This window comes from Polistes canadensis, unplaced genomic scaffold (genome assembly GCF_001313835.1).
Source record: "Polistes canadensis isolate GaletaPanama2010 unplaced genomic scaffold, ASM131383v1 scaffold_28, whole genome shotgun sequence".
NCBI lineage: Eukaryota > Metazoa > Arthropoda > Insecta > Hymenoptera > Vespidae > Polistes > Polistes canadensis.
The window spans coordinates 135,246-155,091 of record NW_014569575.1 but is presented as its reverse complement, the minus strand read 5'-3'; the positions used below and the strand labels follow the sequence as shown (position 1 = coordinate 155,091).

Genomic DNA, 19,846 nt, shown 5'->3' with positions numbered 1-19,846 from the left:
GAATAGAAAAAACAAATAATAATTGAAATAAAAATGTAAATATTATTATTGATTTTTAGAAATATTTATAAATAAAGCTTTTAAATAACAAAACTAATAAATCCTTAATTATGAAATTTACACTACAATTTTATTGAAAATAAATGAGATGTATATAATAATATATTATTAATAAAAATGTATTAAAAAGATCTCTCTCTCTCTCGTCTTTATTTATGATTAAAACATTAATCAGGCTGGACTTCGAGTATAATAAAGTTTATAGTCATCCATACTACTTACGATAATCTTTTACAAAAGAGAAGTTCGTAAAGACATCAAAAATAAATTAAGTTCTATTTTATCTGTTTTAACTTAAAAAAGATCATTTTTTATTTTAATATTTTGAAAAAAATATTAAACTATTGGAATATATAATTTATATTAAAATTAATATTTCTATCTTTTCATTAATCGTTGAAAAATTTTAAAATAATCGTATGATAAAAATAAAAGTGAAATATTATGCTTATGTTAATTAAATTATTATTACGTAGACATGGTTAATTCTGAGCAGTTTTGAGAATAGAGTCCGTCAATCTCCAATCGGGGCTTTGGGAAAGTTCAAAAATAGTCGAATACACGGTGATAACTCGGCGCATGTTTTAACCTTGAATTTTACTGTTTAATGAATGTTAAACGTTAATTGATCTCCATTTTAAAACAAATATTTAGTATTATTTCAAAGTAAAATATAGAAAATGGCTTCTAAGGTTACATTGTGCCAAGCATTAGGTACAGATGGAAGTGATTATAATCATAGACAAAAAGTAGCAGGGCAGTATCGAGTCAGGTGAGCAAAATCTAAATCTCATCATCCATGCTTTTGTTGATTAAAATAAGCATATGCTTATTAAATCCAGGGGGGAAAGTGTGATCTTTATATTACTTAATAATTATATCAATTGTAGTATTCTTTTATCCGTATTATTGTATAATTCGACTAAATATTAGTTTATATTTTATATGTACAAAATAATGCCTAAATAATTCATTTTAAATTTATTTAAGATTTACTTGGTTGTTTTTTATTCGTAATTTTAAGTTTCTAAAATTGCAGCAGCATACATTTTTTAAAATTAAAAACTTTTAATGATATTTCTGATCGTAATGATGCTTTTATAAAATAATGAAGATATCAATTCCTATTTGAATCTTGTAAATGTACTAAGAGTTTACAAATTGCCAATGTATATAGATTGCATATATTGTGCACAGTATGCCCTTGTTTCCATGAGTATACCTATTAATAGCAGGAGGTTTTGCCCTTGGGAGTCTAATGTTTTCTGATTTAATTTTGTTTTGGGGTTGTGTTTATATATATGTATATATAAAAGTGAAAAAAAACCTATAATCATCAACTATCGTACAAATATTTTTATGTAATTAGGAATAAAAAAGTATTCTATTATAATGTGTATAAAAAAAAGAAAAAAAAATGTAATTTTATAATTATAGTATTTTTTGTTTCACGTTTTTAATTTTAAGAACATTTTTGTACTTATTATTTTAGGTATAATAGAAATAGCGTTGAGAACTTCTGTGTTAAGTATTACTCTATTTTGGTAGAATAAAACAATAAAACTTTTATAAATATGTCACATATTTTTTATATATAAATATATATATATTCTCTTTTCAGTGCGACGAACAAATCACGATTAAAGTATTGCATATTTTTTCACTACCTTCTTTTCTTTGTTATGCTTGCCAAATTGTCAGCAGACATTTTAGATAGGCTTGATATTTTTATTCTGGAAATAGAGGAATTATTGATACCACAGGTAAGCTTGTGTATACATATTTTTTCTTTTCTTTTTTTTTAATAACGTACGACCGTAGTTATTACATATTCTTTTTACCATATATTCAATTTCATTGTACAAATATGGACCTTTTTTTTATGTCAGCCATTGTGGTGGGAATATATATGGTGCTCAAGTTTATTACTTTCTTTCCTTGCATTATCAGCTATTAAAAAGAATAAAGTAAGGATACTTCAACGATATATGATTGGTCTTGTTATATTGGGTTATGGATCAATTCTATATGCTATGGTTTACTATTTTAAAGATGTTTGGACATATTTAACTGTTGGTAAAGCAGAAGATATTCAACTGTGGCAGGTAAATTATTTATTTAGTCAATTAAATTGAAGTAATGTAAAATATCATCGAAGTTTGTAATATATAACTGTTAGATCAGAATCAATTTTTCAATCTAACTTAAGATATAAGATTAATATATTTGTACTTTAATATTATATAGATATATACATATATATGTATATCTATAATTATGTTTTATATTATTATGAAAATTATTTCAGGGTCTCCCATATGGAATGTTATGGTATGCGTTTATTCTTTTAGCTTCTCAAGTTCATAGTTTTTCTTTATATTTTTCATGGAATCTTATAATAGCTTGGAAAACACGTGGTGGTAAAAAATTACAATAAATAAATAAGTGAAATAATAAATTTTATCTTTATTTATAAATAACATCCATTCAAACCCTAAAAAATATTTATAACAAAATTTGAGACCTCACTATTTGTAGCAATAATTGTCTTTTCATTTTACTTCATAGAAATTTGAATTGAATATATGTATTAATTGTGCAAATGTAATTACATAATTCATAACTAATGATAGCATGCATTGCATTTTTAAATTTTCTCTTACGATTTGATAACTTTTTATGAAAATACTTAAGTTTTGTATATTTGTATATGGTTTAGCAAATCAAAAGCTGTTATTTTAAGATTTTTTATAAAAATACTTAGAGAATCTGAGAAGTATTTAAATAAATAAAATATTTAAATTAGGATTAAATATTACAACATATTCATTACTTTCTAAATATATGATAAATCTACGTCAAAGAAGTTTCATTTTGATTTTTAATCTAAATGTTATTGGCCAATACACTTGCACATTAGAATAAGTTTAAAAAGCTTTAGCATATTATCTGTTTGTTCGTTCACTTTACTTAACCTCACAAGTTTATTCACTGATAAGATAAACACTAACAGTGGAGACACTTTTCTTCTGTTGTTCAAATAGCTTTGTAGTTTGTACACTGTCCATAGCTGTCGCTAAAATCGCACCACAGATGATAAACATAACCTTATAAAGCTGACATAAGGGGTGCGTTCCACTAAGCGCTCACAACGATCACGCTCACGACCACAGTTTTTCCCGTTCCACTTACCTACGAGCGTTACTGTCGTAAATTCAAGTGGAATGGACTATGGTGCGTTTTGAGCGTGGAGGTAATAATACAAATGGCGAGGTAGTGAAAAGAAAGTAAAAGATTAAAGAGGTTAAGATTTAATCTGTAATCCTTCATGTCAGTTTCATGGTCGCCATTTTTATTGTTGTCAGTTTCGAAAAAACCGCTAATTTTCTCAACGCTCACTACGACCCACGTTTTCAGATGGGTCGTTGTGGGCCTCGCGTGAGCGTTAGTAATGACGTCATGAGTGACGTTTTCGCCGCGACCACAACGACCGCGGTCGTTATGTGGAACGACTAAAGGAGCATTTTGATCGTTGTGAGCGCTTAGTGGAACGTACCGAAGACCATTATACGAACTTTGGCGCCAAAAAAGAACACCTATTTTTCATCGATTATTCGTATGAGATGTTACGTTGAAGCCTTCATTAATATTAATAAATTTAAAACAATTGTGAATTCTAAGTATATTTAATCATAGTTAAGTGAAAATGAAATTAAATTGTCGGGTTGAAGTTAATGATCGTACCCTCAATGTGTTACATTCATCGTTAAAAAGAAAACCAGAACGTGGATGTTTGGTTATTGGAAGACAGTCAATAAAAAACAATGAATTACATATTTTATTACAAACGCAGAAGTACTTATGTGGGGCTAAATATAAGGTAATATTTCTTATATATTTATGATAAAGTTCCATATATATTTTAAAATTTTTAGGTGAATGATAACATTGAGATGATATTTGACAAATTCATTGCAAATGGAAAAGCAACAATTAGAATAAAAAACCCTCCTCACGATTTACTCATACAAAGCGATCCAATATCATTAAAAGGTTTTATTCATCTTGTAAAGCTTATATTGTCAAAAAAAGTTAATTTATCCACCATTACGATATCTAATTTAAATACAAAAAAAATTCCTAATGCACAGAAAAAAAAGCTAGTTATCAAAAACAATGTTGAATATCCTACTTTAAAGGGTTTTCCAAGATATACAGAAGAATTAATCATTGAGAGATTAAATAGAAAGTCATTTGATCTTCAAATTTTAAGACTTAATAATTTAAAAGTTTTAAATTTATCAAACAATCAAATTAAATCTTTACCTAAAGATTTAGGTTCTATGCCACATTTACAAGAGCTTATTTTGTCTGGAAATCGATTTGGCATAGATGCTAATACTAAGTGGGATTGGTTAGACCAAGACAATATTAGAAAGAATTTATGTTTATTAGATTTAACTTCCAACAGCGTAAGTTAACCTTTGTTAATTTCTATAATCTTATATTATAAAACCAAGGAAACTTAAGTTCATTTTTATTTATTAATTCTAGTTAATTAAAATACCAGATAAGATAGGAAAACTCCATGGTCTTGTTAATTTAAAACTTGGTATAAATTTGCTAACGGTTTTACCGCAAAGTATGAGAAAATTAACTTCGTTAAGATATTTGGACTTATCCAATAACTGGTTACAGTATTTACCAGAAGGAATAAGGAAATTACAACTCTCTGAAATAAATATAGCTGGAAATCAATTTACAGTAGTTAGCAAGTCTCATTTTAAAAATAATCTATTAGTGCCATCTCTAGTTGAGTCTGCAGCAAAAATTATTTTGAGCACAAGGTTTGTTATATATATATATTTTATCATTATAATTAGAAATATTATTTTGATTTAAGTAATAATAACCGATAATAGTTAATAAAAATATTATTTTTCTAGTATGAGCTATGATGCAAGTATGATACCTCGTACATTAGTCAAATATTTAGATTCTGCAACATATTGTTTATGTGGTAAAGCTTGTTTTCAAAGCTATATAAGAAATATATTCTATTTAACATTAAATTTATCTGTAGTAAAGTATACACTTAAAGAATTTATACCATTTGAATGTTATTTTTGTTCTTTACGTTGTTACGACCCTTATTGTAAAATATTATAAAATTATAAAAATTATACTTTGAAATTATACTTTTTTTGTATTTGCTTTTCATGACTGACATATTCTGTCATGTTTTGTATAATTTTCTTTACATATAAAAATGTTGTAATTCTTTTAATGTATAAGTAAAATAAATTTTCAATTTCCATTTTAATCTGTTGTAATATATTTCATCTATTTTATTTTGCATGTTTGATTTGGTTTTATATAAAATTAAAATACTATAAAAGTTTTATAACATCTATGATACAAATGATAAAGGATACTTTTAATATGGGAGAAGTGTATACTAAACCATTTCAATACTACTAGTGAGTGTAGTTATCTATAGATATTTAGCACTAGTTTAAAATTTTTTAAATCTAAATATTTTAAAATGCATTACATTGTAATATTCAATTCTTTATTTACTTTGCGATAAAATTTATGTTTGTGTTGTAACTGGCACATACAGTAGAACTTTATTTAAATTGAAAGTATCTGTATAGTGGAAGCGTACTTACGAATGACAAACCCATATCGAAAGGTTTAATTATAATGAAATTAACAATAATTTAATAATAATTTTATATAATGATAATTTTTATACTTATACTTGTAAGGTAAAATTGATATGAATAATATAAGATATATATATATTTATATGAATAAAAATACTTTTTATAACCATACAATACTATAATTAAAGGAGTAATAGAGTTTATTATTTATTTCATTATTTGTATTACATTGTCTTCGCGTCCACATGGATAAATTATTGTATCACAATCATCAAATATAATTTCTAAAACATATTTAGCTTACAAATGGTTATAATTTAAAAAAATTTTGTTGTCTTCTCATTAGTCTTATTTATATTAATAGTTACTTAGTAATATAAGTTCTAATATCTAACTTTTTAATATCACATTTCGTACATTATAAATTTCGCGTGATTATTTTTACAATATCATTTTTATTATATTTAATATTCTTAGACAAATAAGCATATTTAATTATAAATTTATGAATGTATTTTTTGATTAAGGTTTACTTATAACAATTATTTCTTTTCAACATTTCTTTTTGCAAACTCAAATGACACCCGGTTAGCATTATTAATATAATATTGTTTTGCGGTAAATGTTTTCTTTACTCCGAATATCTCTACATCAGTATGCTTTTTTGAATTATTCATTAGTTGTAATGGATGCAAATATATGTCTGGATCATCTGGAAGCTGTACTAGATGATATCCAGCAGTCATATCTTCAGTCTAATAAAAATGAAATAATTTAGTAAAATTTATTTTAGTTCAATTTCAATTCTTAACTATTTACTGTTATTTTTTATATTATAAAATAATTTTATATTAATAAACAATTAAAAAAAAGCACAAATGGCGTTTACCGTTTATAAAGTAGATTTAATTCACAGTAGAAATTGTAGCAGATTTTTAAAAGACAGTAGATTTATTTATTGGATAGGAAAACTACTAATAAAAAGAATAGAGGACGCTTAACTTTGCGAATAGCTCTATTATGTTAGGTGTAACTTACAAATAATGTTATAAGAAAAATGATATTATAGAGATTAGATTATTTTATATATTTATACCAGAATAAATAATTAATTTATTTTACGAGAATTCAAAATTCTTCTTAAAATATATTGTTACAATATATATTTATTTTTACAAAATGTATTTTCACGAATTAATTTATGTTAAATAAATTTATTTAAAATGTGCTTGAAAGTAATTGAATTTTTTTAAATGAAATGAAAGTAAAATCTTTTATGAATTTACATATGTTTCAAACTTACCTTGTAATTAAATTGATCGTAGAATGTTCTATATTCTACAATTTGTTTTTTAGGCTTTTGTAAATCATTTATTGTTATTTGTTTATTGTTCAAAAGTCCTAAGATTAAAGCATTTTTTGAGAGTTTACACTGCCTTAAAATTTCTTGAACAGAATTAAAATCTTCAATATCTTCTGTCCTTTTCTTTACTTGGTTTGTATTACTATTTTGTACATTTGATAGTCCTGTGTTTTGTATATTCGATGGCTCGGCATTATTGCTAAGACTAGAGTATGACTTACAGCTTGACTTATTGGCGTTAATCTTTTCTGTACAGAAATTTTGGTTCATTTGTTTTAATCTCCACTGGCGTTCTAGAAATGTATTAGAGTAACTAATTCCACGATTTACCTATATTTATAAAAATACAAATAGATTATCATCATTGTATATAATACAGAAACTATAATTTATGGATATAAAATATATTAATTATTAGAAAATACTGTATACTTAATAAATATATAAAATAATATTACACTTACAGCTTTTATAGAAGACAAGATTTCATTTTCATTTATATCATATAGCAAATTATTATCATTTGACTTAAATATAGTATTTTCTTCCAATAACTGAAGATAAAGAAAATATTTATAATTAGTTTCTCAAAATTTAATATAAATATCATAAGAGGTAACTATTTAACATTTATTTGTATTTTTTAAATCTTTAACATTATATTATACAGGGTGTCCTGGGATTTATTGAGATGAAGTATGTCAAATGCTTTGTATAGGAGTATTATCAACAAAGCTTAAGATTTTGTCAGAATGTTGTCGATGTTTCAGACAACACGAATGAACATCATGATATTCATTCCTAGGTCAAAATGACCCTAAATTGCACAATTAGAAATGGGTATTAATAAATAGAGAGAGATGTGGTACCGTTCCTATGGAAAATTTGCTATTTGTTTAATTTGTTATCTATTTCAATTTCATAGGTTTATAACTTTATAATAAAGCGTTTCTCTCTAATCTAACTTCATTCTATTTTTTTCTTATTTTCACTCGTAGGATAATACATTTCAGGACACCCAGTACAGTCCTAAATAATACAATAAAGCCCATTTACTGCTATTATAGAGCTGTATATTAATATGCATATAATATGGTATTATATAATAAAGTATAAATAAAAAGAATATATGATTTTAGCTTACCTTTACAATTTGTGGTTCTTTAACATTGTTTAAAGTATTGTTATGGTCAAACCAAGATGTGTCAGGTTTATTAAATTGAATAAAATCTTCTTCTTTGTCTGTTATTGGTAAATGAGTAGTTTTTATAATAACATTATGTAAGTTTACGTTATTCATCTTAGTATTATTTTATTAATTTTTTACACGATTTTATAACAAATGTAGTAGCTTCTGTAAAAATAATACCACAGAAATACACAAATATTTATATTTCATATTTTATTCAATGTATTATTATTATTATACATATATATGTACATATATTTGTATATTATTATTTATAATAATTTCTATTATATTTATAAATATTATGAAAAAAAGAAAAGAAAAATTTTCCTGTAAAAATATGAATTTAAATTAAAATATCTTATTAAATGATGAGAAGAAAGTAAAAAAAATTCATTTGTTCAAAAAGTTTCAGCTCTTTATTTCCTTTCAGAAGTATGAAAGAAAACGCAATATATCCTGTTAGTATTACTTTTCTTATTTTATTCTTCAAATATATAAAACTTAGATTTTTCAACACTTGTACACATTTTATTAAATTTAATTTCTTATTTATTTAACTTGTAGAATATTTTGTAATCATCGACTTTTTATAAAAACCTAATTGAAATAGACGAACAACAAAGCAGTTTAAAGTTTCAAATGTAAAAATTACTATTTCTGACCAATCCCGAATACAATTCGTTAATCAGAAGTTTGTCTTTGTTCTTGCAAGGATTGAAATTATATTTTGATTGGTTCTACCACGGATACAATATTAAATATATAAATATTAACATATAATTTATATATTCTAATTATATTTAAATTTGTCAATAGCAAACAAAATTTTAAAACTATCGTATATAAATATGTTAGAACAAGAAGGAAAGAAAAAAAAATTATCTATGTTGTAAAATAAATAATTCGACTAATTTGAATGTTTCTATTTGAAATCATGATTCCAGGAACTATCCGCTAGATGACACTATTATACGTTTTATTCAAATCCGCATATCGTTTACTATTTTTTCAATTAATATAATAAGGAATATAAATTATTTTTAATGGAAAACAATTTTATATTTTTTGTTTTAATTGGTTTATGTAAAAAAAAACAAACAAGATAACGATAATGATCAAATTTTGGACAAAATTAGTAAAATTTAATAATTGCAAAAAAGGAAAAAATATTAGGAATCATAGATTTGCGCACACAATTTAATGAAAAATGAATAATATTTTATATACTGTTTGTTGTTGAAGAGATATATTTAAGAAAATGTAAATTTATTAAAAAAAAAAAACAATTTTAATGATAAAATATTAACGTGAAAAAGATTTAACGTGAAATATTATAAAGATAATGCTTTCAATAGTCTTACAAACCGTTTGTTTTCTCGTAAACTAATAAAAATATCGACTTCATTTTTGCAGTAATTACTAGTACCGTTTATTTTCTAATAGATAACAAATTTTTTTAGTTATATTTTAAGAGAAAATAAAGGTGCCCATAAATTATTTTAAATTGACTTTTGTTGTTGTTCTGTATAGTTTCAAAAGAAAAAGATAAAATAAAATTTTAAGAAAAAAATATTTCGTCTTTAAAAAATTATAAATATTAACGTATTATTTACGTGTTCAAATGATATTTAACTTGTTAATAGCAAATAAAATTTATAAACAAATATATTACAAATGCCTACAAAATTCGGTATAGAAAAATAAATTTTTATTAAATATGAATGGAGATAGATGAAGTAGCATAGTATTTTTTAAAGTATATATTTATTATATGCTATTCTTTTTTTAATGATTATTAATCTCGTGCAAGATAACTAATGTGATAAAAAATTTAAGAACAACAAAATGATGCTTTTTACAAAATTCTATTTTTTTTTAATTATATACTTGGATATAAATCTTTTTAATAATTATGTTTAATAATTAATTGAAATATTTAACGTAAACATCTGGACATTTCTTTTATTTGTTAGCGAAATATTTGATCTAATTATAGAATTACATTGGTAGTCTAAATGTTATTCTTAGATTACCCTGGAAGCTGCAATTCTATGTGACCCTGACAAATCGAAGTACAGTACATTGGCGTAGTACAATATAAAATGATTGAAATGGTACGTAAATCGAAAATGATGTGCAGATAATAATATAATAATATAATATTCAGAAAGAAAATCGAATAATAAAAGGTTGACTTTTTTTCAAAATTTATTTATAATATTTTTTAAATGAACTATTTCTATCATACTCATTGGACAAGGTTGCAATGGTGATTTTAAAAGATATCATTATATATTTATCTGATAATAAGGGTACGTTTGCTCAGATAAATCGAATACACATATGACTTATCTCTTCATACTATTCCATCTAATGCTGCCGTTATTTTCCTATACTTACAATTAATGATATTTTGAAAAATTACATAGTTATAGTTTATATAAATTGTATTTTGTTTATCAAGAATTAAATAACGATATCTTTGATGTTGTTTATGCTTTGAGGTATGGAAATAGATAAAACAGGAAAATAATTATTAACGATAATTGTTTATCAATTTCTAGGTATAAATGCGATAAAGACAAGACTATAATCGAAACGTGAGTTTATCATGACATTATTCGATATTATGAGTAAATACTTAATTATATTATATACATATATATATTATTTATATGTTTGTTTCTTCTTCAATCGTAATTTAAAATGTTACTGTAGATAAATGAAAAACTATACGCGAAAGTCGGATAAAATCTTTTTTTATAAAGATATGCTTGAGTTCTTAGTTTAAAACTTATATAATCGAGTAATAGAAATTTAATACTTCATGTATCGAGTTTATTACAACGAGGTAGAATAGCCTTGAAACTTATTTGTTGTATAAAGGTACACATATATGCCGATTCTATAAAGAGGACCAAGTTTTATTCATAAAATTACAAAAGTTACTCAAGATAATTTAAAAAGAAAAATAAGAAATTAGCCTTGAATAAGTCTTAATAAAAAATAATTGATATTTTGAAAATAATCTAAGAATTTTGGTCCAGTCAAGAACTTTTGGCTCATCCTGTATATATAAAATACATATGTACGAATATATTTGTATATAAATATGTGTTTTGAAACCGGTCCTAGGAAATATCAGCAAAATATTAATAATCCTATGACAAATTTTTGTTCCCAAGTGTTGTTTGAAAAATTTCGAATGAAAAAAATGGCATAAAATAACTATAAAAAAAAAGAAAAAAAAAAAAAAAAAAAAAAAAAAAAAAAATGCGGTTTTAAAATGTACGTTTTATTTATGTCTCCGATATAATAATTTTTTGTAAAACTCTTAAGCAGTTAAACAAGTGGTCGGAATGAAGATAGAAACAAATAAATTATATAAACGACCGCGGCGATGTGATGACAGTTGTGGAAAAAGACTGATAACGTAAAAATGTTGCAAATCATGGATGCTAGTTTGTACCTGCGGTACAACACATGCATATACGTTCATATGTATATAAATACAAACATCGGTACAAGGTGTCTCAAAAGTTGCTTTACCATGCTGAAAAATGACAAATATTTCATTAATAGATATTTGGAATGGTGGGATCGTGGTTTAATATTTTATTAACCATACTGTGTAACAGAAAATTCATATATTCAAATGAAAAATAAAATATTGTAACTCTTGTAATAATTAATAAACCAATATTGATTTTTTTGTTTTATTTCCATTTTCTCGGTAAAGAGACTTTTGGAAGATCCTGTATATATGTATACATATATTATATATATACACAAGTACATGTACGTTACATAGTTGCATACATATTACATATGTGGATCCAATGCTGATGTCAGTTACAGAAACGAGGATCAGTGGAATGGACGTTCGATTCGCGTTCCATGTAATATGTGGAACTCGATATTGCTGGGATTGGTTAAAGTGTTGCCTCATTGAATCATGAACCGTATCTTCAAACTTACATAGATAATTTTTTCTTAACTTATATAACATATGTTAACATATATGTAAGTACTTACTTGCTTACATGTATGCACCTAAGTAATCATATATACATGACATTAATAATGATATACAACTCGATACAATTACTACATCTTTCAATTTGCGTTATTCATTTTTATTGTTAACTACAATTGCTCAAGGAAAAGAAAGGATATAAAGAATGACGAAGGTCGATCATATAACGGGTACGGAACAAATCGTTAATAAGAGTATCTTATAATTAAATCGAATAAAATTTATATGAGATTAGGTACTTACACATTAGGTAGAGTAATTAACGTCTGTGTTCGTCAGGAAAGATGCAAGTAGATTGATGTTAAATATTTTCCGAGCAAAAGTCATTCTACGATATGCATTATATATGTGAATAAACAAAATTTGTCATTTATATAATAGATTATATAGAAGAGAAAATAAATAACGAAAAGATTATTCAAATAAACATATAAATAATATAGAATAAATGTATATATATATATATGAATATATAATAAATGTATCATATCACCAAACTGTTAAATTATACTGAATCGGATATCATCGACTGTCAACGTTTCAAGCAAGTTTTGCAGCGTTAGCCTCGCGATACTGCAGTATTTTTACCCTTGAGAAGTTAACAAGTAATCGCAACACGAGCTAACTATGCTGCGGTTCATATGGAATCGTTACTTCCAACTTTCAAGCTTGCTTGCGTAGATTTACATTCGTGACCGATCTTGACAGTTTCATTCTCGTTTTTCTTTAACCAGATAATATATTTTCATTATGTGACATTATTTATTATCTATTTCTAAGATTTCAAACCTCTTATCCTTTTTTTCTTTTTATTTCTTCCTCCTCATTATCAAAGGAATGAAATTTGTATATACCTAATACATATCTATGTAAAAAAAAAAAAAGCAACAAAATATCCTATAAAAATGTTTATCCTTTTAATGAACAATAAGTTACTTTTTTTAATCACGATTCGTAATTAATAAGAATTTACGATCGACATAAATTATGTACGTATAGGTAGGTACTTAGAATTTCCGTGACATGCGTTTTGTACGTTGTGTATCGAATTAGAGTTCTTATAACGTCTATTTCTAAAATGTCAAATAGACGTTATGTTGTTTGTTGATTACCTAGGAATGCATAATTAAGCATGAATTCCTGAATACGTTGAAAATTATTGATTCTCGAGTTAACATCTATGACATTTGGAAACAGCATCGACGAGCATACATTCAAATCGTATCAATCCTATACGTTTCTTAAAATGTTACATAATTTATTAACATTTATTTTGGATACAATAAAATAAGTAATATTTATAATCAATTAACGACAAAAGTTACAAAATATGATATCATTTTTGGGACAATCCGTGTAATGAGTTAACAAACTATGCTTGAATTGTTATTGAGGTAAAGGAAACCATAACGATGGTATTATTAACAAAGAGTAGAAGAGTATAAAATATTCATAATCTATTTGAGATGGTATCGTTAAAGATAGTCCATGCTACGTATATAATTGTGGTTGGATTCTGTCCTAGTGTACGTGACTTGTTATTATTTTCACATAAACGTAACGTCCGGTGAAACTGCATTTTGCTCACGTAGGTAGCAACGAAACAAATGACTCATTCCTGGTTGGTGATTCATTGCTTGATTTTTTATCAGTTGTTTATTGGCAGTCAGATTATGAAACCTTTGAAATTTGAACCGTTAAAGAAGATCAACGTTGGTTACGTTTAGTTAACAATTATCATCATTCGTAGTGACGCGTGTAAAGAAAATCCAGAACTCTTACGAAGAAACCGTCAATTAGGATCGTCTTAAAGTCTAACGATTCGAAATTCTGACATAGACTTGAAGAAATTAAAACGTACAATTTTCACGTTGATCGATATTTACGCCAATTGATTAGTATTAACCGTGACACTTTTTTTTCTTTTGCTTATTAACGAATCTACTAACGTCTGGGTCCATATTAAAACGATTTAAAGAGAGTGCAAGATAAAGTAAACTAATCGTTATGTAAACAAGTAAACGACATCGGTGTAATCTATGTAAACTGTATAAATGGAACATGCGTGCGCATGATAAGAAACGCGAGGTCTACTTCAACGTTTCTCTTTCTCGAAAGGTTTCTTTATCTCTTAGTCATTCTTATTTCTTCTTCTTTTTTTCTAATCATGGTATAAAAGATTAAGCTGAAAAAATTGAGTGCATTTAAACAAGTGTTGTACATTCTATGAATGCTACTTTTATCAATTTTCTTTGAAGAGAAATAATATCTTAGACGAGACGGTATTTAATAAAATTTTTGGTAACGACATTAAAAAGAGAGGGAGTATGAAGGTAGAAAGAGAGAGAGATAGAACCTATTATACAGATTTTCCTTATCCTTGGCCTCCTCTTTTTGTGCGAGCATTTATAAAATTTTATAAATTAGAACATTTTTATAACAAAAAAATATAATAAATCTAATAATTTTATTAATAATTAAATAATTCAATAATGTTATAGATATAAAAAAAAAAACTTCAAAAGTTTAACTACACATATTATTTTAATATAATAAGATATTATTACGATTATTTACTGAAACAATCAAATAAATTTTCAAGCCTCGTGCAAGATTTCTATCTTTAAAGGAAAAGAATTCTAAATATAAATAATTCTCATATTGCATTAGTGTAAAATATACGTGTGTATAATGAATATGAATATGCTGACTTATTATTGTTGGAAAATTATAAATATCATTTGTTCTAAGAACACTTCCATTGAAGGTATTCGCAGCAGGTATGAAGAATAAAAGGAGAAGTATTCCTGCTTTATACTTTTAGCCCTTCCCTTTTCGTGCAATTTTTCCTTCAAATTTTCAATCTAAACGAAGAATCGTTGGATACTAAACACGCAAGATACGTATTACTTACTTATATATGATGGACGATGGCCAATAGGATATATTGATTTCCATGTATATATGTACATATGAGCTTTCTCATTTAATATGTAACTTTTTTTTCCCTTTATTTTTTCATAGTTCAAGGTTAAAAGTTGCGACATAATATTTGATAGCCCAAAAAGTTTCTCTGAATAATGCTATGCGTTATATGTTTTTTTTTTTTTAATTTTCTTATATAATATGTCCAAATATATTCATTTTATTTTAATTTCTTTTTTTTTTTTACTCATATATATTATAATATGGAATTATATGTCTCTCTCTCTCTCTCTCTCTATTTTTTTTTCTTTCTGTCGAGTAAAAATGTAGAAGAAAAAATATCTCGAATAATATGAGTTTGATATTGATAAAAAATAATACAACGTGACATTATTCTCTCAACTCTTTTCCAACCATTTAATGATATTATTACAAAGGTATACGTATCTAGAGTGTTGTGTGGCTGATTATCACTGATAAAAATCTGCTAAACTCGGTAGGCGCTGTCTTATCACGAAGTGTTAAGTACACGGAAAGGCCAAAGGGAATAAGAAGAGAATAAGAGAAAAATGAAACGAGTAAGAAAGATGAGAAGGTGATAAAAGCATGAGAGAACATGTATTATTTTTCAATAGATACTTATATACATGCATACAAATATATAGATGTAATATGTGAACATATAAATTTGTGATATGAGTTTTATTTTCATTATTTTCACGACACGATCTCTTCTCTCTTTATTTCTCTCTCTCTCTCTCTCTCTCTCTCTCTCTCTCGGTTTCTCTACTTTTATCGATTTTACGTGTAACATATGTCCAGAGCCGATTATTCGCACGGTACATTCGCCACCGGTATATAGAATAAAATAAATGGATATGCGAGAAGGGAGTAATACGTTTTGTTACAAAACGAAGCTTTGCCTCATTCTTTTATTTTAAACGGATAACGTAAATACAAGCTTACACACCGTTTTCCTCATTGTCTATCCGATTATGTTTGTTTCTTTTTTTTCCTTTTAACTTTTTTCCCCTTCTTATCCGTTTCTTATTTTAGGGCTAATGCTTTATTAGACACATTAATTAAGAGTGGATTGAAATTTTTATTATTTCTTAAATATCATGCATATATAGTGATTGTACCTTAAAATCGTATATGCACCGTTACGTTTACTAGATTTTTGCTTGATAATTATTGATATAATGTGTTCGTATAAGATGAAGAAAATTTCGAAATAAATATATTAATATACAATACCTTAGTTTTACATATTTAATTTAAATTCAACAAATGGGAGAGAAAATAATGTAGATTTGTTAAAATACATATACTTTGAATAAACAATTTCAATCTGATATTATATTAAATGAAAATTCTCAAATCAAAATTATCACTGGTCAAGAACGTTAAAATAAATATATATTTTAGTTTAAAAACAATCCTAAATATTAATAGAGTATATTAGAGTATTCGATATATCTTAAATGATTGTTAATTAATCGAAGGAAATGTGTATTATTATTTAAAAGCACTGAGTATAAGTTCAACGTACCGTCTTCTTCGAAATCCAACGATAAATTAATTCGTTTGTCCTCTATGAAAGTTCTTTTATTGAAAGTTGTTTATAAGATTTTTCGAAAGGATAAATTGTATTTATTTTGAATATTATGTTCGTTAAACACATGTGCAAAATTTAGAAAGTTATATAAACAACTTTCAATAAAAGTAAATTTCTAGAGGACAATGACTCAGTCTAACAGGAGACTTCGAAGAGAACGGTACATAGATCCTATACACCTAGCTTTTAAACAACAACAGACACTTCTATCAATTATTTAACAATCATTTAAGGTATGTCGAATACTCTAATAATATTTAAGATTGTTTCAATTAAAATACATTTTTGTTTTAACTTTTCTGGTCCAATGATGTCTATGCGTTGAAAATTTTTATCTAATAAAATACCAAATCGATATTGTTTAATATTTGAAGTTTATTAATAGGTATGTAATTTTTAAACAAATGTACTTTGTATTATTCTTACTTTAAATAGATATTTTACTAGTTTTGATATTTAAAAAAAATATTTAACTAACAATAAAAAAAGAAAGATGATCAATTAATTATTAGAAAATCGGGTTATTTATATATTATTCTTTTGGTATAAACCAACATGTATGATTTTAAGGGACACTCAATGTATAGAATCATGCATAAGAATGTATCACAGTTCGATATTCGATCGTCGCATTGCGTCAAATCGCAGCTTCATTACGGTCCAACTGGCAGGCAAATAGTAAATAAATATTCATGAGAAATGAACCGCTGACGTTTTCTATTTGATCGCCATGTGGATGACCATCTTGTTGAAATTTACATTAACAGGAGAGACAGTTTGAGAGAAAGATGGGGGATTATTAATTGATAATATTTTATATCGTAAGAGAGATACAATTTTCGTCATTGATTTACATTGTTTCTATAAAATTATATAGACAAATTTATACAAATTCTAAGAAAATGTATCTTTTCATTTATTAATTGTTTACAGGTAATAAAAAAAGTAAAAAAAATTAGTTAAATTCTATATGGATTTTTAATGATTGAATATTCGAGAATATAACACGTGTTACAAATTGTTACATTATTGATCCTTAAAATATTTCTACTAGAATTATTTTATTATCTAAATAATGCTTAAAAGATTTCAGATTAATACTTTATCGTTTTGTCTTTTTTTTTTTTTTTTAATATTATAGTACAAGGTAATATGAAACTATCATAAAATCTTATCAGATTAACGTTTCCGCATATAACACGATCATTTTGTACTCTGATCACTTTCCGAATTTTATTTTATATTAATACTATATTGATCGCGAAATATATTTATCCTTGGATATATACGTATTTTAACAATTCTACTCGATTTCTTGTTTGTTTTAATAAGGAATCAAAAAATCGCAATGTTTCTTCCTGTTTACATTTTAACGTAATCTTGTTTTATGTGGTATCGTTTTAAAATTAACTTGTTTTATTCTGGGAATTTTTAAAACGACAATTATTTTCGCGTTTTTTTCCTTACCTTGAACTTCCTTCCGCTCTTTGTTCTTCCTCCTCTTTTTTTTTCTGTTTTTTTTTATTATATAAATTATAAAATCGAAATCCAAGAAACGAAGTTATTAGCGATCTTGAATTGATGAAGATAATCGTAATGGACTTCGTTCGCTATATCTAACACATTGACAATCGAAAATGATGACTCTTTATGCTGGTGTATGAATTATGTCAATGGAATTTTTATCATGCATTAATAGAACGTCAATAAAAAGATTGTAATAATTTTACATGTGATTTGACAGCGATTTAATAAATTACGTTAAAAGAATCATAAATATTCTGTGTTCGATTATATTATCTTCTTTTTCTTTGATAATTTATTTATCTATAATTATCTATAATTCGTACACGTTATTTTTAAGGAATATTTATTATAGTCTCTTGTTTAATTTGATATTTTGATTGCATATAAATATTGTTAAATATATTCAATTATTTATATATACGTATCTATGATAACGAATTGAAAAAAATCATTTTGTGTTTTATATTGTGATTGTGTATTTTTATTGTTCGTTTTTTTTTTGCTAAAATTACTTACACTTCCAAGAGATAATTCATGTTCTCGACATTTATATATCTATATAAGAGGAAAATTGAAAGTGTTCATGATTATTTAATTTTGAATACGCAATAAAAATGATGGAAATACAAGAAAATATTGCAACATAATGGAAATAATATGCATGTCTATCTACGTATAAAATTTGAAAAGATTGATTAATGATTGAAGTCATGAAGACGAGCAAATGTGTTGATTTCGCGTACACGTCGAACAATGTTTTTATTTTATTATATTTTATCTTTTTTATTTTAAATAGAAATAAACATTTTATCGTTAAATTTATGATTTTATCCTCCTAGGATTATCTCGCTTTGAAATCTAGTTTACTTGTGTACTTCCTATGAGAGTGCATGTCCATCGAAACATTTTTTTATTGATAATTTCTACGTAAAGAGGAAACGCGCGACATGACTAACGAGAGAAATAAAAGAAATAAAAAGAAGTACGTAAAATAGTGATAACAAGAGGTGGGGCAGGGGTAGAGGATAAAGATAAAAAAGAGACTTACCTTTTTCTTTTAGCTCGGAAGATGATAATAGATAAAGTTCATTGAAAATAATGAACGACAAATTGATAATTCTTCGTGTAAGCTTAGAAAGTACACGTGATAAATGTGAAAACAAAAAAAAAAGAAAAAACTATTATTACATTTTACCTTTCAACTAATCGACCAATAAAGAAATCGATCCCGGATCAATTCGAAAACTTTTTCTTTGAAATTTTTCAAATCATCGTTGCCGTCACACAACAATTCGATATGACTTCATTGGAAATGATTTTATCGTATTATCATTTTTACGTTTGTATTTGAATTGTAAAATAATATACGTACGTTGGTATATATACGTTGTATATTTATATAAGTGTAAACGTTGGTTAGATAGCAATTCCACGTATGTTAAGATTTAATTAACGA

The 19,846-nt window shown here is 25.4% G+C and overlaps 4 protein-coding genes across 4 annotated transcripts in view; 3 read left to right on the top strand and 1 right to left on the bottom strand.

Annotated features, from left to right (window-relative positions):
• LOC106783949 overlaps positions 1 to 668 on the top strand; it is a 1,742-nt gene extending 1,074 nt beyond the window's left edge. Inside the window, exon 6 of the mRNA XM_014742973.1 lies at positions 557 to 668. Within this exon, the coding sequence (XP_014598459.1) occupies positions 557 to 668 (112 nt within the window). The remainder of the gene's footprint in view (positions 1 to 556) is intronic.
• LOC106783986 (protein jagunal) lies at positions 518 to 2,518 on the top strand. The gene is made up of 4 exons (XM_014743026.1): positions 518 to 832; positions 1,682 to 1,823; positions 1,950 to 2,165; positions 2,369 to 2,518. Exons 1-4 carry the CDS (start codon positions 741 to 743, stop codon positions 2,495 to 2,497), a joined length of 579 nt encoding a protein of 192 aa, XP_014598512.1. The 5' UTR covers positions 518 to 740; the 3' UTR covers positions 2,498 to 2,518.
• A 639-nt stretch (positions 2,519 to 3,157) lies between these two features.
• Positions 3,158 to 5,383, top strand: LOC106783985 (leucine-rich repeat protein 1). Its single transcript, XM_014743025.1, has 4 exons — positions 3,158 to 3,940; positions 3,996 to 4,532; positions 4,615 to 4,907; positions 5,007 to 5,383. The coding sequence occupies exons 1-4, from the start codon at positions 3,767 to 3,769 to the stop codon at positions 5,227 to 5,229; spliced, it is 1,227 nt and encodes a 408-aa protein (XP_014598511.1). The 5' UTR covers positions 3,158 to 3,766; the 3' UTR covers positions 5,230 to 5,383.
• A 528-nt stretch (positions 5,384 to 5,911) lies between these two features.
• On the bottom strand, positions 5,912 to 8,443 carry LOC106783984. Its single transcript, XM_014743024.1, has 4 exons — positions 8,237 to 8,443; positions 7,557 to 7,646; positions 7,033 to 7,422; positions 5,912 to 6,484 (listed from the first exon to the last, which is right to left on the bottom strand). Exons 1-4 carry the CDS (start codon positions 8,390 to 8,392, stop codon positions 6,272 to 6,274), a joined length of 849 nt encoding a protein of 282 aa, XP_014598510.1. The 5' UTR covers positions 8,393 to 8,443; the 3' UTR covers positions 5,912 to 6,271.
• Between the last annotated feature and the right edge of the window lie 11,403 nt (positions 8,444 to 19,846).